The sequence below is a fragment of the Podarcis filfolensis genome, assembly GCF_964270895.1.
Source record: "Podarcis filfolensis genome assembly, chromosome: 11".
NCBI classification, from domain to species: Eukaryota; Metazoa; Chordata; class Lepidosauria; order Squamata; family Lacertidae; genus Podarcis; species Podarcis filfolensis.
The window spans coordinates 59611066-59634962 of record NC_139613.1 but is presented as its reverse complement, the minus strand read 5'-3'; the positions used below and the strand labels follow the sequence as shown (position 1 = coordinate 59634962).

Genomic DNA, 23897 nt, shown 5'->3' with positions numbered 1-23897 from the left:
AGGACACTGAAGTCTTAGATTTGTGAACTGGACACTCAAGGTGGGTGTCTCTGCCATCAGTTGTATAGGCCTGTAATATGTGTTAATTGTTGCACCAGAAGGTATATTTATATGAAGGAAAGGGGGTGTAGGGAGAATCCAGAGCTTGTCTGCAGAGTGGAAGGAAATGAGGACCTTTTTCTGCCTCCCCACTTCCAGCCACTCTCTGAAGACTGGAGTAGGAACCCTCTTAAGAATATTAGGGGGATGGGCAGGGGACATCTGCAGTCATCAGATGAGGACTAGACCATGTGAAAAATGACCATAAGATTTTAGCTGCTGTTAATTCATTTTCAGCTTTGTATTTATTTTTGTTATTAAAAAAGTGTGGTTAGACATTCTTTTGTGGCGCCCATAAGCTAGGTTTAAGGTGCCATTTAGCTCCTAGCTTTCATATCTCAGTTTCTAACACGTATTCAACTAAATAACTTCCACTTGTGTAACAGGACTCCCCACGACCCACACCATCTCTAAATCTGCTCCAGAGGATTGAGAGAAATCCTAGAACAGACTTCGGAGGCACAGAAGGAGAAAAGAGGGGAGACTGTTCTGTTACATAAGGAGAAATTATTGTGGTGATGGAACGTTTAATTCCACTCTAGTTACGAAAAATTACTTGTTTAATCAGAATACTGTTCAACAGTTCTGTAATCTTTTCTTCTTTTAACACTTGCTTACGCTAGCCTAACACTTTAAGATGCATATCCACCTGCTTTAGGATGCTAAAATACAGTGGCTGCATTCATGCATCATAGCATAAGTGGTTAATGTTGAAAGGCAGATTGTCTCTCCTTTGCTCCTTTCTCACTAGTGAGCGGGAGCAACAAACTACAATCCTTGACTTAGTGCTATGCCAGGAAGCCAAGAATAAAGAGTATGGTTTGTCTGGAGCAAAATTGCCATGGTTCCTTGTTCAGACATAACACTGAGTCATGCGCTGTGGTTTGCTGCTCCAGCTTATTATTAGCAAGGAGGAGCAAAAAAGAAACAATCTGTTCTTTCATGGTACAGTATAACCGTAACTTCCTATGATATGTAACTGTGCCCAACAGATTATGTCCAGTTATAGCTTTGCAGTAGCAGAAAGCACCTCCACTTGTGCAAGTCAGGACATCTCATTTTCTCAAACCTTCTGTACTGACTGCAGTCCTCTGCACCATATCCCAGACTGTTTTTGAGGATTCCCCCAACCATCAGGACCTGTTTTGTGGGGAACGGGTCACTGAACAGTAGTGAATGGGGTGATCAGAAAAAGTTGCCCTTGCCTTGAACAGGTGGAAGTGCTTTCCATTAGCAAAAAATCAAAAAATTGGATACACCCCAAGCTAGAAAGGAAAAAATAGTTATTTGCCATTAAAAGTAGTTTCTAATACAATCATAATTCCAATCATAATTCATTCTATCAAATTTAATTTTCTGACTAGAAGTTCTACACAGTACCTACTAAAGTAATTAAGTGTGCTGGTAAATTCACAAGGGTGCAAAAACAAATCTAAGAAGCAGAAAGATACACAATTTTATAACTGAGAAATAAAATGGAGCAGCAAGTTACCGTAATTAAACAAGGATTCTAAAAATACCTAAGAAAGATCACTACATATCTGCCCTCCTCTACAAGACATTCCATAAAGGTAGGGGACTTTTGCAGCAGCCACAATGAAGTAGGAGTTGTAGGTAATTTAAGAGCCACAACAGTCTAGATCCTAACAAACTTCTATTTACATGTTAACTTTCAGTTCACTGAAAGCAACTGAAAATGTCCAGAAGTTAATTATGAAGTTTGTTGCGCACGATTTGTTTTCTTTTAGAAAATAAAAAATACTTTCCATTTGAACTAGAAAAAAGGGTTTGTGAGCAGCTCATATTCTATGCATTAAAAAATTAAAGTATTTAATTATCTACAATTTTACTTGTAACTGCAGATCAAAGGATGTTTTAAGGATGCTATCCTAAACATACCAGATAATAAGTCCCACTGAAGACCATGCGTCTTACTTAGGCAAACATGCACAGGACTGTTTTGTATAAAACATATACATCAACTTTTCTAATTTCAGCTTGTAATTCAAGAGTTCAAAAAAAGAAGGCTTAAACTTATTTCCACTTTCAACCCAGCTTATTTACCAGTATAATATAAATAAGTTACATTATTTGTAAAACTATTTACTATAGATTTACTAATAACGGTCTACAAACAGTTTTAACAGAACATTAGTGTAGGCCACAAAGGTCAAATTTCAGTAAATTTATAAAATAGAACAACAACAAAAAAGAGTACATTGTAGGAAGACAGAAAATGTACAATGCTGATCTTCATCTATAAGCATTTCTGCACAACTTAAATTACCAAATATTTGGAAACATTCCATTTTCAGCTAAGCTGGGGGAGAATGCGATTATTTAGAACAAAGCAAAACACCTTTTTATTTAGATGTATAAAAACTTACCGTATATTTTTCTACAATTGAAGACATTCTTGAATGCCTTGAATCTAACAAGGGAAGGGTATTCATGTTATATTTTGAATGAGCTTTTGAGCGTTTATCTTCTTTAAAACTCTTGTTTGTTAGGTAATGCAGCAACACTGACTGCAAGCTAAGTTAAAAGTGAGATTGGAGATGGCTGGTTATTTCGGACTAGCCCACCATTGTTGTAATTGGAATTCTGTCAACAGAGCCAAGTCACAACTTAGAAGAGGCATTCTGAATCATGACTGAAATGCCATTTCGATTCTGTAAGGAAACCAATGCTATAATATTGCTAGCTATTTATAACCAGTGTAATCAGACCTCACATTTATGGAAATAAAGAGCAAAAAATAAATATTATTATGTGAATTATAGTGTTTCTTTAATTATTCTCCTATTTTGTTTTAAGGATAGCTTTCAGCTTCTCCTCCAATGTGTAGCTTCATCTCCTGCAATATTTATTTAGATACTGATGATATAAATATCTTCTAATAGTGTATCTGTTCTCCACTTGTGGTACACTGTACTTATTCTATTTTAGAAAAGAGGACTAGATTAGATAGCCATTAAGTCCTTCTGATTGTAGAACCCTACATCAAAATATTAGCCAAATCAGACTTTTATATCTAACATGTTCTTCCATATGATAAAATATAAATAGTATGCATTAAGTTTTCTTGGTGCTAATCCAGCCTAATTGGAGTGTTGTCTGTGCAGCCATAATTCTGAACTGCTGAACCTTAACATTTTGAGCAAAATCATATTAGTAAGGCGTGCAAAAGTTTATTATAACTTCTCCTTGTGCAGCTAACATGGACATTTTCAAAGATCAATTCTAATAGTATTTTATAGTTTTTTTCCAGTTTAAAGATCATTGGCAACAAATGCATTCTTGTGCATACCTTCCTTTCAAATACATCTTTAAAAAATGATTTACCATCTGTCTTTTGGAAAGTTCTTTACAATTTCATTAATGATTGGCTGATAGCAGGAATCTCTCTCCGGTTTCCCAGTTTCACTCCAGTCTCTTACAAATTGCTTCAAGGTGGACTTTAATTTATCCATATCAAACGTTGAAGCTGGTGTAATTTTTCCATTTTCCTGAGAAAAGTGTAAAACCAGAAAATCAATAATTGTTATTCACAATGCTACACTGTTGGGCAGTTAGTTGATATGCCTTTTCCTTCTCACCTCCAGGCTGAGACTCATCTATATGCATAACTGAATCATAAATGAAGTAAGCATGAAAACATCACATCTACCCTTAGCATACCATTCTCTGAATATACTTCTTTATAGAAAGCAGCACATTTATTAAGTGAAATAGGAAAGATGTGGGGGTAAACATAGACATTACTTCACTACATACAGGAAGTAAGAATCTGTTCTAGGCAAACAAGCAGAGGCCTTTCTAAATTGGTTGAGAACAGAGAAGTATGGGCAAATTGGCCTGTGGAAACTATATATGGACTAGTAATACTTGTGGAAGGCTAAGCTAGCATGGAAACTGCATATTTTATCTGAGTGAGGGCTTCTTCCACACACTGCAAGACTTCACTGAGAAGTTTGAACTTGAGCCATTTAAAGTTATACGTAGTCTGTGAAATCAAAGAAAAGCTCTGCAAGGAAAAGAAGCGTTTAAAATGAATTATGAGGTAAGTGATACAGCCCAAATGATAGAATAAATGTGCAATAATAGTTAACTTACAAAGATTGAAATTTTATGCTTATTCAACTATAAAAATATAGTTACTAACGCTGGACACAACCATCAAGTGGCCTAATCAAATGATTTAATATGTATCAAGGAACAAGAATAATATTCATAACTGATTAACCCTGCATAATAGGGAAAGAGGACCTGTGGCCCTCCTGATTTTGTTGGACTCCAATTCGTATAATTTCTTACCAGTGTTAGAAACTAGCCAGGTGTGTTATGCAATTGGACTGGCGGAAGTCCAATTGCAACCTCATGGAGATCTCTGGATGCCAGGTTGGCAACTGGGGAAAGCAAAATGTCTCTTAGAGAACGATATGAGATATTTTACTTGAAGCTTGAATTTGTTTTATTCTGGTTTCATTTGATGTTTTAATATATTGTCAACTGCTTTGAGATTTATTTAAAATCTAAAGCGGTACAGAAATGACATTAGCAACAACATCAATAAACTTCATTGTTAAAAAAAAAAAAGGCACCAATGTATAACTTGCTGTTGAAATGGAATACACAGGATGAGATGGTTAAATCAGCTATGATTAAATGGGCACAAGACATTGGTCATGATATTATGTTTGCTGACTGGGAACAGTTATGGACTACCGGTATAAAATTTACGGCATGTAATGCCTTAAGAGAGAACATTATGAAAATGATTTATAGGTGGTACATGACCCCAGTCAAGCTTGCAAAAATCTATCATACGCCCAATAATAAATGCTGGAAATGTAAGGAAACTGAAGGTACTTTCTACCACCTTTGGTGGACGTGCCCAAGGATCAAGGCCTTCTGGGAAATGATCTATAATGAAATCAAGAAGGTACTTAAGTGTACCTTTCATAAGAAACCAGAGGCCTTTCTCCTGGGCATGGTAGGCCAATTGGTGTCAAGGAAAGATAGGACGTTCTTTATGTATGCTACAACAGCAGCAAGAGTTCTTTTAGCAAAGTATTGGAAGACACAAGAACTACCCACGCTGGAAGAGTGGCAGACGAAGGTGATAGACTATATGGGACTGGCTGAGATGACTGGCAGAATCCGTGACCAAGGAAAAGAGACGGTGGAAGAAGATTGGAAGAAATTTAAAGTTTATCTTAAGAACTGTTGTAAAATTAATGAGTGCTAAAATGTTATGGGTAATGTAAAACAGAATTGCAGTGACAAATAATTGGGTAAGAGAAAAAGGATTAAAGAAAGTGAATTATAAGTAATTGAAATTAGGGGTTGCTGGAAAAGTTTAGAACAGGGATGCAGAAAAGGGAGGTATGGGGAAGTCGTTGAAATAAGGTTTAAGAAAAAGAGGTTATGAAATTATACGTGTTTGTATGTTTGTTTGTTTGTGTATTGTCAGTTGTGTTGTGTTTTGATATATGTTGGAAAATTAATAAAAAATTTATATATAAAAAAAAGGCACCTAGACATTCCATTGCGGCAACCATAATCTAGGTTTGAGGTGCCATTTGGCGATCTGATTATACATCTGAGTTTCTAACGTTATTTCTTGCCATTGAACACGCTAGCTGAGAATGACAGAAGTTAAGAGTCCAACAAGATATGGAAGGCTACAGGTTCCCCATCCCTCTATAAAACATACATACTTGTAGAAAAGAAAACACACATTTATGATGAGATGATAAATACAACTGATAAAAGAGGGGAAGTAGCAAATTGTTGGTATTGAAGTACAATTTATACATACATCATCACCATATTCTTTATTTTCAAACATGTGTGTGCAGTCATTCACAACTGTCTGCAAGATTCCTTGATTATGGTCAATACATTTCCGAATCTTGTCAAGATGAGGAAGGAATTGAGGAAGCAATTTCTGTTGAATGGCTGGAAGGGATCTGAACTGTCTTTCTGCACGATTGACTCTTTCATGCATATTAATTCTAGAATTAAAAAACAAAAACAAAATGAACATCAGAAACAAATATAAACAAAATTAAACTGAAGTTCTATATCAGTATTGTAAACCCACTGAGGATTCCTACTTTGGGACCATTTTTAATTCTACATTTATATGGTTACTTGTATAAGAAATACATGAGTTCTGTACATCCCACCATGCAACCAAAGCAAACATATGCAGCAACAATTAAATCAAAACTATCTAATTCAGAATGTAGTCCTGTTCTTGGAAGGGCATCCCAGGGGACAGAACAGAGTGGAGCTTCAGAGGTCCATCCTCCAAATTTCTCTATTGCAGGCACTGAAACATCTTGCGTAATAGGAGGGAGTGTCCTGGGGTCATATTAGGGAAACTGGCTCCAAAGCCCTCCTGTTCCCGTGATCTGCCCTTGTGCATTGGGCAGTGTGAGGAAGAAGCACTCTGGCTTTTTCTACACCTCAGATTCTCCCAATAAAGCACTGCCCTGTTAAGGTCCTATGGATTGAAGTGGATGATTTAACTATATTCCTTATTCCTTTGAAATTGTTGGGAGTGAAGCATGTTGAGTATTAGTCAAGTGCAGTGATTATTATCATACAAAATACACACTAATATAATACAATATAATAAATACAGCTATAAAAAGCTTTGACTGCAGACAGGTGCTAGCCCAAGTACAGTGTGTGTGTGTGTGTGTGTGTGTGTGTGCCCATACAATGATTTCTGCAGTGTGCATGAACGGGATACAAAACTTTAAAAAGAGAAGAGTCACTCTAACAAGCTATAAGACATGGCACTGGCGCATCCTAGTCCCCATTTTATTGATATGTGAAGTGGTTCTCAATCTTACCATAAGATGTTACAGCTCCTGAAACCTAAAATAAGCCAGGTGTGGCAAACACCAACACTCCACTGGCTGCCAGTAAGCTACTGGGCCCAATTCAAGAGTCTGTTAGCATATCAAGCCCTGAATGACTAGGAACCTAAGTTGAAATCAGAAAGTGAGGGTCATCCAAAGGTAAAAAAGAAAAGCTGTTCTGGCAAGCAGTTTATCCCGCCTCCTTTCTAGAGAGACAAAATTATTGGTTTGTCATTCTGTGAAGGATTTTCAGGCAAAGAACCCCGACTATTTGTAAATCATATTATAATAAAGTTCTACATAGAAAAAAAAAGGAAAGGGAGCAGACTGGTACAATATTTCCAGTTACAGTGGTACCTCAGGTTACTTCGCCTTCGGGTAACGTAACTTTCGGGTTGCAAACGCAGCAAACACTTTTGCCGCGCTTGCATGAACAGAAGCGCTCGTTTTGGTGGTCCGTGCGCAACACGAAAAGTTGGCAACAAGAGGCGCAGCTTCTGAGCATGTGCAGAAGTGCTCTATCACACGCATGCACAGAAGCAGCACCTCTTGTTGCTGACTTTTCGGGTTGCGCACGGACCCCCAGAACAAATTAAGTTCGTATCCGGTGTGTCCACTGTAAATGAAGCATTAAAACATGATAAAAAGAAAGGATTCACCTATGAAATTTCAAATTTCCAGAGAGAAATAATAGAAAGTGGTATTAAATTATCAAAAATATGCAATATGTTGTTGCAATAGTAAACTAAGAATGAAGAGGTCAAGTGTGTTATGATAAAGTGGACAAAATATGTGGGACATAATATGCAGCTGACAGATTGGGAAAGACATGGAAGAATGATATAAAATTTAATGCCTGTACCTTACTTAAAGAGAGCTATATGAAAATGATGTATAGGTGGTATTTAACACTGGCTAAATTGGTTAAACTGTATAAAACAAGGGAAAGTAAGTGTTGGAAATGTAAACAAGCAGAAGGTACGTTTTACCATATGTGGTGGCATTGTAAGGTTATTTTAAAAATTTGGGAAATGATATATAATGAATTGAAAAAAATGTTTAAAGTAACTTTTGTTGAAAAACCAGAAGCTTTCTTTTTAGGTATTACAGTAATGGATCTACCTAAAGAATACAATCATTTGTTCATGTATGCAACAACGGCAGCTCGGATATTGCTAGCTTAACATGGGAAGGAAGAAGAAGTCCTTACCAAGGAAGATTGGCCAACTAAGTTAAAGGAGTACGCGGAAATGACGAAATTAACCGGGAAACTTAGAAATCAAGATGACAACAAATATAAAAAAGAATGGTAAATGTTTATTGCATAAGCAATGTATGCAAGTTAATACATTAGCAGGATTTTTTTTTTAAACCACTTGTAATGTGATAGACAATGTTTAAATTTAGAGGTAACTAAGAGATAAAGATTTTATAGACATGTATGAATGAAGATAATACAAAGGAACCAAGGGAAGGATAGAGGGAAGTCGGAGGATTCAAGTAATCCCACTAAGTGGATTTAATATTGATTGAGTATATAGTTGTTATAAATGTTTTATTTTATGGTGGGTTTTAATGTAATGATTTTGTTTTGTTTTTTTGTGGAAACTAATAAAATATTATAAAAAATATATTCCACTACTCTCATACGTTCACAGGAGTTGCAGCTTGTGACAGCTTTCTTATTAGTTACCCCCCCCCCAAATGTGGCGGACACAGCACCATCTCTTTAAAGCCACCATCAGTTGCTGAAGATGCACCTCTTTATCCTAGTTACAGATAGGTAGCCGCGTTGGTCTGCCATAGTCAAAACAAAAAAAATTTTTTCCTTCCAGTAGCACCTTAAAGACCAACTAAGTTAGTTCTTGGTATGAGCTTTCGTGTGCATGCACACTTCTTCAGATACATTCTTCAGATGTGTGGTATCTGAAGAAGTGTGCATGCACACGAAAGCTCATACCAAGAACTAACTTAGTTGGTCTTTAAGGTGCTACTGGAAAGAAAAAAAAATTTTTGTTTTCTCTTTATCCTAGCCATGGAAAAATTTTTTGTTTTCTCTTTATCCTAGCCATGGAAAACTGAAGGTCTTACTTTGGTGCTCTCCCAATAATTATTATGGAATTGTTATGGGTTGCCACGTACTGTTGGTTTAACTTTTTTTGTTTCATACGCTTGAGAGACACCAATTGCCAAGGCCAAGATATCAAATAGGAGTTGCCCAGCACCACCCAGTGAATGACAGGAACTACCAAGGGACTGAATACTGAGAGGCCGAACAGAACCAAAAGCACTATTTAATCTGTAAGATAAAGAAACATATTTGTATTCATTAGAATTCTATTAGGTGTTTATGTAGCAAGCTTTGGAAAAGCTACACTTATTTTTGTCTGGATGCAACCTCGAAGTCTGATGTCTAAAGTTGAAACAAGCAGTCCCACACAAGTATTTACTGTTAGCATGGCACAAACAATAAGGCAGGTACTTTAATTCAAGGTTTCAAGCTTTTTGGTGCACAAGTCAAATCGCAAGTGCCTCTGTTGGAGATATTTTGATCCTATTGTTAATTAGCTGTGCTGAATTACATTCCTATTATCTTACAAGGGTGCTTGCCAATCTGCCTCTAATATCCAGAACTAACTGCTTTATTTACCCTGTTCCCCTTTTATCCCGGGTTAAGCATCACGACTTCCCCTCAAACGCTTCTGGCAACTTTAGTTTGGAGAAGCTGCTGCAAGTTCTCTGCTGCTCCTCCATCCTGAAGTAGCTCTCGGGTTCCTTGGGAGGAGCAATCCCCCTGGTACTATGGGATGGCGGCGCCACCGCCCTCTGGCGCGCTTATTGGGCAGCCAGTGGATCTCGGGGCGGGGGGGGGGGCTACTCGAGAGCCAGAGGCCCAGCCGGGGGGGGGGGGAGCCGGTTACCCGTAGTAACGGAAGGCGTTGATGATTCTGCGGAAGTGCTCCCTCTCCAACTCCTCCTCCTCCGCCGCCGCCTCCTTTCCGCCCTCGGCCGCCGGCTGTGTCTGGGGCGGCGGAGCCTGCTGCCCCTCGCCGCCGAGCGCCGCTTCCCCGTCCCTTTCCGCCTCCTCGGCCTCTCCGCCGGGCCCGCTCCGCCGGCCCCCCCTGCGCATCGCCTTCCCCGCCGGCGGCAGCTGCCTCTTCCGGGACAGAGCGCACGCGGCGGCGGCGGCGGCGGCGGACATCCCTCTTCCTCCCGACGCCCAACGGCTGACGCTCCTGGCGCGCGCTTCCTGCTTCATAGGGGAGCGCCCGCCGCCAGCCTCGCCCCCGCCCGCCTCTCGCCCGCACGGCGGCGCCGGCTCCTCCTCCCGCCTCAGGCCGCGCGCGCACGCGCAGAAAGAGCTCCGCCAAACAAGAGAGCGAGACTGCGCAGCCGCGTGGCGCCGCCAGGCTCCCTCCCTTCGCACCAACGAATTCTCGCGGGAAGATGCGAGCCGCCCAGCCCGCTCGCGAGTCGAGGAGTGGAGCGGCTCCCTCAGGGCGCCGAGAGCATCCGCGGAGAGCGATGCTGAGGCGAAGCGGGCGCCGCGAACGAGGCTGGCCCGGCTCCCTCCCTGGCGGGCCCGCCATTCGGCTGCACGCAAACCTGGGCATCCCGCCGCAGAGATCGAGGCCCCGCGGAAGGGGCCGGGCGAGGGAGAAGCCCGGGGGGGGGGGGGACGCGGCCCTGAAACCCCACCCCGCGGAACGCGAAGGTCTCTGCGGTTGCGCCGGGGCCTCCTCGTGAGAGCCCGGCTGGCCAGACTGAAGACTCGGTGCAGCGTTTTCTCTGCGGCCAAAAGCGCGCCCGTGGTAAGTCCACGAGCAAGTAAATGGCATGCGAATGGATGGAGTCCAAAAGCTCCTTTGGATACAGAAGCATTATAGGCCTCTGGGGAAAATTATGATATATTTGTTTTTATTATTGCTTGTAAGCCGCTCTGAACCCGGCCTTGGGTGGGGAGGGCGGGGTATAAATTATTATTATTATTATTATTATTATTATTATTATTATTATTATTATATTTTCCTTCATCTAAAGCTGAGAAAGTTAATTGGTGTGTATATATGTATTTAATAGTATCCACTTGGTTTTTTCTACAATCAAGCAGTGTATAAATTTTATGAAATAAATAAAATATCTATCTAGCTACAGCTGCTGCAGTCCTTGTTATTTTAATGCGAGATACCTAAATTTTTCATAATGACAACAGCATCCCACTATGTACATATAGGAAGAGGGAACAGAATGTATTATGGCTGTAACAGACTCCATTACTCTGCCACTAGAATGCTGATCCTACCATATACGAACCACCAATCTGTGTATTACGTTTTTTTTAAAAAAAATATATTCTTACTATACTACAAAATACAATCGGGACTTGTAAAAGAAAAAATAATTATCTATTGCAAAACACATTTTGTAGACTTGGGGCTGAACCTTGTGGAACCTATCAGTAAATACCTATTGGCCTCTATTCAGAATTCAAGGGGATGGGGAATCAATCATTAAATGATCAGCCCTATTTCCATCGGAGCATATTTTAGCCACTACCAATTTAAGAAACAAGTATATGAAGACTGGTGGTTGTTTCTCTTGATTTTTTTGTAATGTACTTGACTTGGTCTCTTCCATAGACTCCCATAGTTATAAACTATGTATGATTTTAGGCAGCCTTGCGGAGAAGATAATTGTCATTTCTCTTACCCCTTATCAATGGTCTTCTAGGTTGCAGAGTATATGACAGTGCTAAAAAGAGTTTACTACATTCTACTGTAATTGTTTCCCCCTTTTAATAAAATCAAAAAGGTTATGTATCATGACAACTTGCCTGTAATTCAGAATTGATATATTTTTATTAAACAAGATTGCTTTGTAATAAAAAAATTAGCTTCCTGCAAGCAGATTTTAGATATCTAAAATATATTTAAGTTACCAAGCCTTACAAAAGTATCCTGATGCTCCACTGAAGGGTACCTTGCTTGCAATGCCATTCACATTGGAGGAACAGATGTATCACAAAGGATGCATTCAGGAGAGTAAAGTGGAAAACACTGAGGTGCAGGTAAAGATAAAGGTAAAGGTACCCCTGCCCGTATGGGCCAGTCGTGTCCGACTCTAGGGTTGTGCGCTCATCTCGCTTGAAGAGGCCGGGGGCCAGCGCTGTCCGAAGACACTTCCAGGTCACATGGCCAGCGTGACAAGCTGCATCTGGCGAGTCAGCACAGCACACGGAAACGCCGTTTACCTTCCCGCTAGTAAGCGGTCCCTATTTATCTACTTGCACCCGGGGGTGCTTTCGAACTGCTAGGTTGGCAGGCGCTGGGACCGAGCAACGGGAGCGCACCCCGTCGTGGGGATTCGAACTGCCGACCTGACGATCGGCAAGTCCTAGGCGCTGAGGTTTTACCCACAGCGCCACCCGCGTCCCTTGAGGTGCAGGTAGGGTAATAGAAAGTTTGCCCCTCTTTGTTACGTTGGAGGAAAAGGACAGTGGATGTGTCTAGGTTCACTGTTGCATTAAGTAAGGAGGAGAGACTGTTGAGCACCTGGAGGAAAGCATCTATGAGAAGATACATAATTTCTCTTCTGTCCAAACATTCTTAGTACACTCTGAAAGTTTTAGGGTTTTGATTCCAAATGGATGGCACCATTGCAAGAGAACAGTAACTCCAAATAAACTAGCTGGAAAGCATATCCATGAGAATGTCACATACGCTCTCGGTTCAGTGCTGCTTTGGAAGGGCTTCAGTTAGCTTCTTAAAACATTGTTTTAGCCAGAACGTATTAAAATATTCATGTATGAGGTTTGTTATTGCTCTCATCGAGGCCAAGGCTTTATACATGCACAATAGCACCACGGTCATCTGAAAGGTTGGAAGAGAAAAAAACACACACATTCACAAACACTGGGCTATAGCTTCTTTATAATCACTCATTAGTTTTTATAGATTTTTTAGATGTCAAGTTGGACAGAATCACAAAAAGGTTATATCATCAAATTAAGTTAGATTGAATCCCTCCTGGCTTGGAGGTTTCTATTTCTGTGAATTAGTTGTACTCCCTCTGAAGGAGCAGGTACATAGTCTAATACTCTTAGACCAACTTTCCACTAGCTACTTACTTGACTTTTCCAGTTCTTGTGCTATATCATTGTATAGCCTTGAATAAAGGTCTTCCTGTGATTGAGTTCCATCCAGATAAACTGCAAGAGGAGCAGCGAAGTAGTCAAAACATCTTCAGTTCAGCCAGAAAGTTTCAATAGGCTACCTTCCAGTGCAACCCACATTGCATTCACAACCCACGTAAGCTTTATGTACTGACTTTTTTTAGGTGAATTTTTAAAAAGCTGCAGACAAACATATATACTATGTATATGTATATTGAGAGCCAGTGTGGTGTAGTGGTTAAGAGCGGTAGTCTCGTAATCTGGGGAACCGGGTTCGCGTCTCCGCTCCTCCACATGCAGCTGCTGGGTGACCTTGGGCTAGTCACACTTCTCTGAAGTCTCTCAGCCCCACTCACCTCGCAGAGCGTTTGTTGTGGGGGAGGAAGGGAAAGGAGAATGTTAGCCGCTTTGAGACTCCTTAAAGGGAGTGAAAGGCGGGATATCAAATCCAAACTCCTCTTCTTCTACACTAACAGTGCAAAGGGTGCCTAAAGTTCCTATCTTATGCATTACCAGGGAGTAATTACCAGTGAACTCAACTGAACTTACCTCTGAGTACACATGCTTAGCAGAGAATTTAACAGAGAATTTTATTTTGTTTTTGAAATATCCATCTTCAGATACCCACACTTTCCCATCCACATTTACGACAAGACAGATGCTGAAGCGTTCTGACAAAAGATGTGGATTTAGGGCAGTGCAACCAGTTTTGCCTCACTGGGCACTGAGCCTAGGGGGTGCTACAGGGCATCATAACTATGACAGATACCCCCCCTTAAGCAGGGGTTACGTTCTAAGCCCCCACTCACGTATGCGAAAATTCTGTAAGTAGGGAGCACTGTCAAAAAAGACCTGTTTTTTCCCTCCTTTCCAACTCTCACGTTCTCCACACAACTCTTCAACTAGAAGCTCTGGGGCCGGCTGGAGGCTGTGCAGAAATGTGTAAGTCTCTAGGTGGGGAGGCTGAGCAGCCTAAACAAAGTCCCACTGCACCTCCAGTCTCTTTGGGGCTTCCTCCGCCCTCACTGAAGTCCTCTTCGGGCTCTGGGGAGGGTCTCCTCATGAGTCATGAGGACTCTCCAGCTCTCGCATGCCATTTCCTGGTTTGAATCTATTTATTTATTTCCCGGTGTCATGCTTATACATAGTCACACACGTTGATCATGAATAAGGGGTAGGGGAGCCTGTCGTGAATTGAGCAAAACAGAATGCATGAGGTGGGGAGGCACCAAATTTTGGCCTTGCACAGGGCACTGCTGAAATTTGAAAGTTCAAAATCCACCCCTACCAACAAAGCCAGTCCTTTGAACCTGAACTAGGTAATATCACTACTTTTGCAAGCATTCTCTACTTGAATGAGCTACATGTATGAGCTACATGTACAGTCATACCTCGGGTTGAAGTTGCTTCATGTTGAGCGTTTTCGGGTTGTGCTTCGCGGCGACCCGGAAGTAACGGAACACATTACTTCCGGGTTTCGCCGCATGTGCAGACGCTCAAAATGACGGCATGCGCAGAAGCGGCGAATCGTGACCCGCGCAGACGTGGGTTGCATTCTGCTCAGGATGTGAACGGGGCTCCGGAACAGATCCTGTTCACATCCAGAGGTACCACTGTATATATTATATATAAATGTGTTTGCCATACCGATGCCAGTTTCGTTTTCTTCCATCTCTCTCTTATGTTTCAGATACATTGGCCATACATGTCCATCGAAGTATCCAGGTGGGTCTGGTGGGTTATAAATCCGTGTGCTATATAAGAACAGAAGCTTTACTCAAACATCTTGCTTAACAAGAATTTATATCCAAAAATATCAAAAGCCTCTAGTGGACTGATCTACTGCTGACAGAATATTTATATCTTTAGTTAACATGGTAACTTCGTAATAAAATGTTTCTTCAGTAGTTTCTTCAAACTCACGAAAACACTCAAAGTGTCCAATACCAAAGACTTGGTGCAAATTCCTCTAACCCACTTTGCTAACACAGATTTTGATTTTGTGACAGCCGCCTCCTCCTCCTCAGGTGTAGTGGACAGGACCTCAGACCCTTAGTAAAGCCTTGGCGAGCCTGTGTCCTGGTAGACTAATACATGTCCTGATGTATCGCAGTGGTGTAGCACCTGCTTTGAATGTAAAAGTTCTTGGGTTTAATCCCTGACACCTCCAAGTAGAGCTGAGAATTTCCCCCACCTGAAACCCTGGAGAGCGGCTGTCAGTCAGCTAGACAGACCAATGGTCTGACTCAGTCAGTATAAGGCAGATTACTATTTTCCTAATATATTCAGGGACACGAAGCATCCTCCAAAAGCTTTAATTGCAAGTTGGTTTTTTAGAAACATTTTTGTACATTGTGAGGCAGAATGTGCTATTAAATTGGGCTTACAGCCTAATCTAGAAAATGATTATTTTAAATGAGCGCTACTGCTTTCTTTTATGACTTATGACTCAATGTACCTATGGTTTTAAAAATTGAAACGCAAGGCTACAGTTCTGTATAGATCTACTTTGGGCTAAGCCCCACTGAATTCAAAGAAGCCTTGCTGGAGTAAGCATACTGTGTCGGGCTCTTTCAATGAAAACCCAAAGTCTAAATTATTAAGGCATACATTTATAACCTGGAGAAAAGACCTAATCATTACAAAGCAAAACAAAACTCGCTTATTGCAGTGCCCAGTACAGTACAGGGCAGAAGAGCAGCGTGCTCTTCCTTCAGTTTGTGTACTGCAACAATGTTGGCTTTATTTGTAACAACATATACAAGTCTTAATATATAGAAAAAGAAAGTTTGCCTGCTTGAAACGAAGGCCTCTGGTGTCAAGTAAGGCACCACTTGCTAGCACACCAGCACTAGTGGTTTCCATATAGCTAAAAATACACAGAGATCAAAATTGTTCAAATGATATAGATAACAATTAGAGGGCTTTAAACACCCGGATGCATATCTCAAAGGGGGAGAAGTGTATACACCATGTTGCACTCCTTGGAAAAAAGGTGGGATATAAATGTAATTTTTTTTAAAAAAAAAAAACCATAGCATTCTCTTAGACCACGAGTCAGTACAAAGTTAAAAGCATTTAAGTTGCCAAGTTTGTTGCACTGACTCCATGCTTATTTCCAAATGACTTTGCTAGTGGCATGAAAGCACAGACTGGGCAGAGAGAATCTGCCTTTACCTGTCTCTTTGCCAGATTTTGAGGCTCTGATTTACAGGAACTTGTGGTGTTGGAACCTGTGATTTCCCTGGAGATATAATACAGTTCCAGAATTTTGCAAGGCATCATCATCATTATTTTTTATTGTTCAAAATTACAGTGCATTGTTCCAAATTGTGTAATTCTAAAACTGAACAAGTTTATTTTAAAAAAAATAAACTGGGAATGGAGCTGGTTATCTGCTTTGCAGTTCCCTTATTAGATTGCAGCATGTAGGTGTGGGAACATGCAGCTATGAACAAAGAGTACAGTATAATATTGGGCAAAGATTTTCAGAATACAGTACCTTCTTCTCTTCTTGCATTCTTCATAAGGAATTGTTATGAAATATTTTTTATTCCATATATCACTGAGAGGCCTGCAGTAATAAAGAAGCAAGTAAGATGTGCTTATTCAGTATGCATTATTTTTACTTTAACACGCTAAGCTTGCTTACTTGTAGTTATACAGAAGGAAGCCCTCAACAATCAAGACATGAGTGTCTTTTACTCCCTTTTGATTATCATGCAGTGGCCTTGTCAATGCAGAGTCTTGTAGGTTTGTCATCCAAGAGCGTATGTCTGCCACCATTTTTTCCATATGCAGGGCATCAAGTACTAGAAGAGACAATGTTATCTTAAAATTAAAGGCAACAATTACAGTCTGCAAAATAAAATGCTAGAGGTATATAATGAAAAGAATGGGAAAACATTCCATTACAATGTAGCTGTTTTCATTATCATTGGGAGTCAGTATTGGCAGCGGTCGCATAAACTAAAATTTGAGCATTTTATGGTTATTAATCAAGAATGGTAATAGTTGGAGAGAGAAACCAGGGCTGTGCCAATGAGAAGTGTTTGGAGTATAGAGGAACAGCAAAGAGATCAAATGATTGTGCTCCAGTTCCTAAATCTCTGAAGTTTTCTCAAAACAGGCATGGTTGTTTTGAAAGGAAGATTCAAAGAGTGGGAAATGGAGTGATTGAACAAAGAACAGAGGAGGGAAAGAGGGCAGATAAATAGCTTCCATTCAATACCAAGAGAACACAAGGTTTTTGGTTTGGTATAGGTGGACTGTACTTGTAAAAATTTGTATAATGAATTATAGATTTGGAGTGGAATATCAGCACTTCTTTTCAGCAAGAAAGGTTAGCTGCTAGGAACATGGTCCACACACAAACACACAGGATGTCCGGTTACAATTAATTCTGCAATAGCTGGGTGGAGGAAGTTAGCCAACAAGCTTCAGTTTGAACTTTTTTATGCACTAGATGTCACTGTTTGCAATGCCTGAACAAGAAAATGCATTATATTATTATCACATCTGACTGAACTCCAAAATTCACTTATTATCTTGCCCAGATAGCACTGATCATATGGAAATAGTTGTGCAGTTTAAACTGTTACTGAGCCAGATGCCTGCTCAGTTTTAGCTGAGTTCACTATTACTGATTTGTGGAAATGCTTTGCATGTATTTGTGACTAGTTCCGCAAAACTACTACTTGAAGAAATCCCCAAACTTAATATTTTTTAAACTTCAAATGGAGCTGAGAATCCAGTTAGGCAATCAAGCCTTTGCAGTTGAATTAGGAGGCACTGAGAGACAGCAACAACATATTTTCACCCAAAACTGATACATCAAAAAGATACCTTATGCATCTACTCTGCCTATCCCCTTTTGCTGTCTCTTGTTAAGTAGAATTTTCCTGCTAGTACCAAACTGCTTGATTTTGAAAGTGAAACCCCTTTCATTCAGATGTCACACTCCTGCAGAATCCCAGGATTTTGCCAAGATGCTGCGAAGCACTTACTAGTTCTTAGAATTCACAAACTTAAAACCTTCCATCTATTACTGTCAGCAATGACTCCTCGCTGCTGTCCATTTATTGACATACTACAAGCATAGCTGTCAACTTTTCCCTTTTCTTGTGAGGAATCCTATTTGGAATAAGGGAATTTCCCTTTTAAAAAGGGAAACATTGACAGCTATGACTACAAGCATAAAAAAAGTCAATCCACTGGAATCAACATCTGGGCTGCATAAATGATATTTTTGCCTTCTGCATAGCAGCTTGCTTCATATATAGTTGGGTGGGGGATCACAAATCCACTTTTTCAATAGCTTGATTTAACACTTCACTGCATAGTTGTTCAACCACTGGAACTCTTTCCTGCTTATCCAATTCCCATATGTGTGTGTGTGTGTGTGTGTGTGTGTGTGTGTGTGTGTGTTTTGAAGGCATCAAGCATGCCACTTTTGCTATTTTAAGAAGAACTATCTAGTCAAAAATAAAAGTACAAAAATATTTGTAGAGACAAATGTTTGCTGGAAATGGAGTGGTTCTTCGAATATTACAATTTTGCTTACTTTGATGCTTTCAAAACTCAGACTTAAAAAAAGTATTGAGTCTACTAACCATCATACTGCAAAAATCCTTGGTCATCTACAGCCACTTCAGATTCTGGCTAGAAAAACCAACAACAATATCGTTAGCATTGTTGAGGCAATTTGAAGGGGGAAAGGGAATTTAGACTTCTTATTGTACATAGCTGTACTGGAGTCAGCAATTTTAGAGGTAGATGGCAACAACACAATTGAAATTGGGCCACTGCATAGGAAAGCAAATAATATGAGAGGCAGCAGCACCCAGAACTGTTCAGAATTTTAAATGAACACAGCAAGACATTTCAAGTCAGAACAAACAGTAAACTTCCTGATAATACTATACTAAGTACAGTGGTACCTCAGGTTACATATGCTTCAGGTTACATACGCTTCAGGTTACAGACTCCGCTAACCCAGAAATAGTGCTTCAGGTTAAGAACTTTGCTTCAGGATGAGAACAGAAATTGTGCTCCGGCGGCGTGGCAGCAGCAGGAGGCCCCATTAGCTAAAGTAGTGCTTCAGGTTAAGAACAGCTCCAGGTTAAGTACGGGCCTCCGGAACAAATTAAGTACTTAACCTGAGGTACCACTGTAACTCCAAATCCTGTAAGTTTTGAAAATGTGCATGCATGCACATTCCTGTTATTAAAAAGTAGAGTATTATTTAAATCCATCTAAAATCAGCATGGACCAGGATGATAAAGATCAAAAACAGAAGTGATAAAAATACAAATACAAGATGGCAAGTTGAAAATACAGGAAGCTGTTCAGAATACACAAGAATCATCCCATAGCTCATCCCATAACATTCTTTTACTTGAACATTTGGAAGCACACTGCATTCTGCTTCTAACCTGGAGATGTTCTACTTTAACTCATAAAGACCCTTTAATTGTTTACCTTAAAATAGTCATCTTGAGAGAGTATAGTACAGTTTGGAAGCTGTTTCTTAAGCCTTTTTGCCAGAGTTGTTTTTCCTCCATTTGTTATACTGAATTGGGGATTGGAAGAAAAGAATGGCAGAACTGTAGCAGATTACAGAGTAGCAGACTATACCGTACATAATAACATCATTTTGATAATCCAGTATCTACATTGTAACTTGGCAAATGCATTTACCTAGTTATTTTAATGTTTTCATATAGCATATGCTATAATGGCCAAAGGCACATTTATCATCATCTCAGACAACTTTTTTTGTTACCTTTTGCATGATAAATGCACAATGGCTACTCAGTTGTTGCAGGGAATCATAGTATCTTCCCTCAAAAATTCCTGTTTGCAGGGAGTCATTTCCCCAGAACTCAAAAGTCTTTTGAAACTAGAAAAAAGAATCAGTTACCTCCCACCCACCCACCTCAGTTACTATACCTTTTGCAAACATTCAAGTATTTTCAACTGCATGAGTGTCATAGGCTCATTTTAGCTATTGTACACCCCGCACAGAAGAGACAGGAACAAGAAGTGCCAGGTAGCAATTCTTCCTTCCCCCGCCCCCCATCAAGGTTAGCACCAGCAAAACTGTAATGCAGTGGTAGCCAAACTTTTTTCAGAGGGCCAGATTTGATGAAGTGAAGGGCCATGAGGGTTGACCAAAGGGCCAACCAAAGTTAACATATTTTTAGCATTGAAATTGTTGAGCTTTTTTTAGGATTGAAGTTGTTGAGGTTAGGATTTTACCCCAGGATGTAAACTATTAGGCCCCCGAAATGGACTTTGGACATGCCTGCAGTAATAGAACTATGTTTTTCCCACCGTCCTGAAAAGTGATCACAAAGCAGTAATAGCACACAAAAAGCAAATTACTCCACTCAGCTATTGAGTAGATCTAAACACCTAAGGCAATAATGGGACCCTCCAAATGTTTGAGGCTAGATTCTATCTGCCCCAGCCAACATGGCCAAATGCCAGGGGTGGTGGGAGTTGTACTCAAGCGTCATAGCTCAGTTAGCAGAGCATGAGACTGTTACTGTAACCTGAGGACTGTGGGTTCGAGTCCCACGTTGGACAAAAAGATTCCTGCACTGCAGGGAGTTGGACTAGATGACCCTTGTGATCTCTTCTAACTCTACAATTCTGTGATTCCATGATCATCAGAAGGGTCCCAGGTTCCCCATCCTTGATCTAAAGCAAAACTGGATTTTAACCAACTACCCATTCACTTACCCTCCAAGTCCAATGACCAACATTTCCACAGTTCTTTCACAACCTAAAAATCAAACTGAGAAAGAATCCTTGTAGTAGGAGCGAATAACACATTATCCATGAGCTACTATGTTCAGCCCATGGAATTTTGGACTAAATGTCTCATGTAAGCTTCTAGCCAGTTGTGAGGAAGGTAGCTAAAAATTGCTTGACATCAAAACCAAATTATAATGAAATCAAAATCCATAGGGTTTGAGTCTCAGTGCAATCTTACGCATGCCTACTAAGAGGAAGCAAAGTTCAACAGGCCTTTCTTCCAAATTAGCAGCTTTTTTCAAATTTTCTCTCATGTTTGGAGGTGGATGTACATCATTTGATGACTTGTAATGGAAAGGAAGAACTGGCTCTCCTGAGTTAAGATTGGACACTATGGAAATTGGCAACTAACCTGTAGTAGGAAAGGGAAAGATGTCAAACCTCACTGTGCACAACATGCTCACCCATGAACATCAAAACACCAAGCAATGTTGTATGAAGTACAGAAAGATGGAACTTGGCACCATATTTCCCTTAATTATGTACACTGTCAAGTAGGAACACCTAAGTGTCAACATTAACTGTATCCTTAGGGAATCTCTCAGTGTGGCATTCCAATGAAAGCCAAGCATGCTGTGACAAACCTCTTTGATGATTTTGCCACCAATTTATTTTGAGAATGCAGTGCCTTATGTCAAGCTAAAATCTAGTGACGAAGAAATGGGTACAAGTATTCAAAAATGGTTACAAGTAGACTGATCTCCTGTATTTTTTAATTGCAGGGTTGCTGGTTTTAGCCTGTGGAATAAAATATTTCTGGCAGGAACAAGGAGGGGGAAGTTAAGATGGCAAAACTCTGCCAGAGATCTACTGGATCCTAATCCTGTTCTTCCCCGCATATCTTGCTGTAGTATTGCTCCCATTAACCATGAATTTCTGGGAGGTCATAGCAGCATCAAGACTCATGATAAATGAACTTATTGCATCAAGATTTGTCTGCTAAACTTCAAAGCTATATATTTTATTTCCACCACATGTGAACCACAAGTATCAAGCCTGCTGTTTTACAAGGTTCTAGTAATATTTGGACAGATTGAGCAATAGAAATTCCACTATAGTTCAGGCATCTGTGAACAAATATTTTTCACTACTGTGATTGATCGTAAACAGTGTAAAATCTGATTTAAATGATCTTCCCCATCAGCAATCCTAGGATTTCTAATTCTCAACACTGTAGATTGCCCAAATATGTATACAGTCGTAACTCAGAAGTCTAACGGAATCTGTTTCGGAAGTCCATTCGACTTCCAAAACATTTGGAAACCAAGGCGCGGCTTCCAATTGGCTGTAGGAAGTTCCTGCAGCCAATCAGAAGCTGCGTCGGACATTCGGGGTCCAAAGAACGTTTGCAAATCAGAACACTCACTTGCGGGTTTGCAGCGTTCAGGAGCCAAAACATTCGACTCACAAGGCATTCGGGATCCAAGGTACGACTGTAATGCAAAAAGCTCAGTAAGCCCAATGGCACCATGTTTAGGTGAATATATGTAAAATATGGCACACACGGACAAACAGTGCTTGACATGCTATAGCCAGAAACGGTACTAAGCAATGCTGTATATGTGGCCACGGGATGAATTTAATTAAAGTCAATTCAGGGCTCACTGGTGAGAAAGTTAGGATGGGCTGAGAGCTATTCCTAAAAATATGGGCAAAAATTAATGCTGCTGGATTGTTTGTTCTTAATCTCTCACCCATTCGGAAGCAGCTGCTGCCAAAGCATTTGCCAGCTATCCAAAGATGAAGGGCTTTGAACTCTGTTGTATGGACAGTGACGCAAGTTAAGATTTCAGGTCAGCAGAGCATGGGTCCAAAACAAAGACAAATATACATCAAAGGGGAATGCTACATAGGAAAGAAGAGTTTCTGCGAGTTGTATTCTACCCAATTGTCAGTGGCACACAGTTTGGTTCTGCCCTGACCCAGAAGTATTCTCAAACCATTACCACCAATTTCTGTAAGAGTAAGATTGCAGCCAATAGTTCCCAACTGCAGTATTATTATTATTATTATTATTATTATCTTTTTTCTCCCAGTAACTCAACATGGGCACATGGGTTTCCCCTCATTTAATAACCCCAACAACCCTGTGAGGTAGGTTGAGCTAAGAGGCAGTGACTGGTCCAAAGTCACTCAGTGAGCTTCATGACCAAGTGGGGATTTGAACCCTGGCCTCCAAGATCCTAGTCCAGCACTCTAACCACTACACCACACTGGCTCTTTATGACCACAGCATGCTATATTTAAAAGTGATCCCAATACAATTACAGTTTTCACTTCTAGGGCATCGTGGCAGCCCAGTCCTGGTCCCACCAAATGCAATAGAGTTTGTTTTCTAGCAAGCACCTTGAGATTAGTAGCCCTGAACAGCTTTTACCCAAGCAGGTGAGCCAGGCATGCCAGGCAATGCGCCTTTACACTTACAAGGAAGTGCAGACACTGTTTTAAGTGGGACTAAGGGAGCCTATCAGTAGCAGCCAACATGTTCCAAAGATTTCACATGCATTTTTTCTCAAGGGCTTTGAGACTCCAATTGTCAATAAAATCCTTGAAGCGCTGAATTGGCATTGAGGTACTTTTTGGAAAGATTAAGGATGATGCGCGGTATCTGATGGAGCACTTCTGGCTATTTCTCCTCCCCCCCCCCCCCGCGCCCCCGCTCTTGCCCCCCGACCCAGCCTGCTGCCTCCGGTGCAGCGGCGGAGCGATTCCCCCCCGGCCAGTCGGCTTCCGCCCGTGCAGCTGAGCGGGGCGCCACCTCCTCCTTGGCGCCGGGCACGAGAAGCCTCTGGGGGCATCAAGCGGGCGGCGTCGGGCGCGCGCAGCCCCACAAAGCCCCGTCCGCGCCTACCTTCGCCCTCGCGGCCGGACGCGCCGAGCAGCGCCCCGAGGAAGGGGAGCCCCTCAGGAACCAGCGCATGCCCCGC

At 40.9% G+C, this 23897-nt stretch overlaps 1 protein-coding gene across 1 annotated transcript in view; it reads right to left on the bottom strand.

The window, feature by feature from the left end:
- CARNMT1 (carnosine N-methyltransferase 1) overlaps positions 1 to 23879 on the bottom strand; it is a 32417-nt gene extending 8538 nt beyond the window's left edge. The window contains exons 1-12 of the mRNA XM_083576369.1: positions 23822 to 23879; positions 22337 to 22403; positions 20896 to 20938; positions 19630 to 19720; positions 18762 to 18810; positions 16802 to 16961; positions 16652 to 16723; positions 14797 to 14903; positions 13105 to 13185; positions 9899 to 10868; positions 5924 to 6119; positions 3445 to 3608 (exon numbers count right to left, since the gene is read on the bottom strand). Coding sequence (XP_083432495.1) covers positions 3445 to 3608; positions 5924 to 6119; positions 9899 to 10868; positions 13105 to 13185; positions 14797 to 14903; positions 16652 to 16723; positions 16802 to 16961; positions 18762 to 18810; positions 19630 to 19720; positions 20896 to 20938; positions 22337 to 22385 — 1982 coding nt within the window. The 5' untranslated portion in view covers positions 22386 to 22403; positions 23822 to 23879. The remainder of the gene's footprint in view (positions 1 to 3444; positions 3609 to 5923; positions 6120 to 9898; positions 10869 to 13104; positions 13186 to 14796; positions 14904 to 16651; positions 16724 to 16801; positions 16962 to 18761; positions 18811 to 19629; positions 19721 to 20895; positions 20939 to 22336; positions 22404 to 23821) is intronic.
- Between the last annotated feature and the right edge of the window lie 18 nt (positions 23880 to 23897).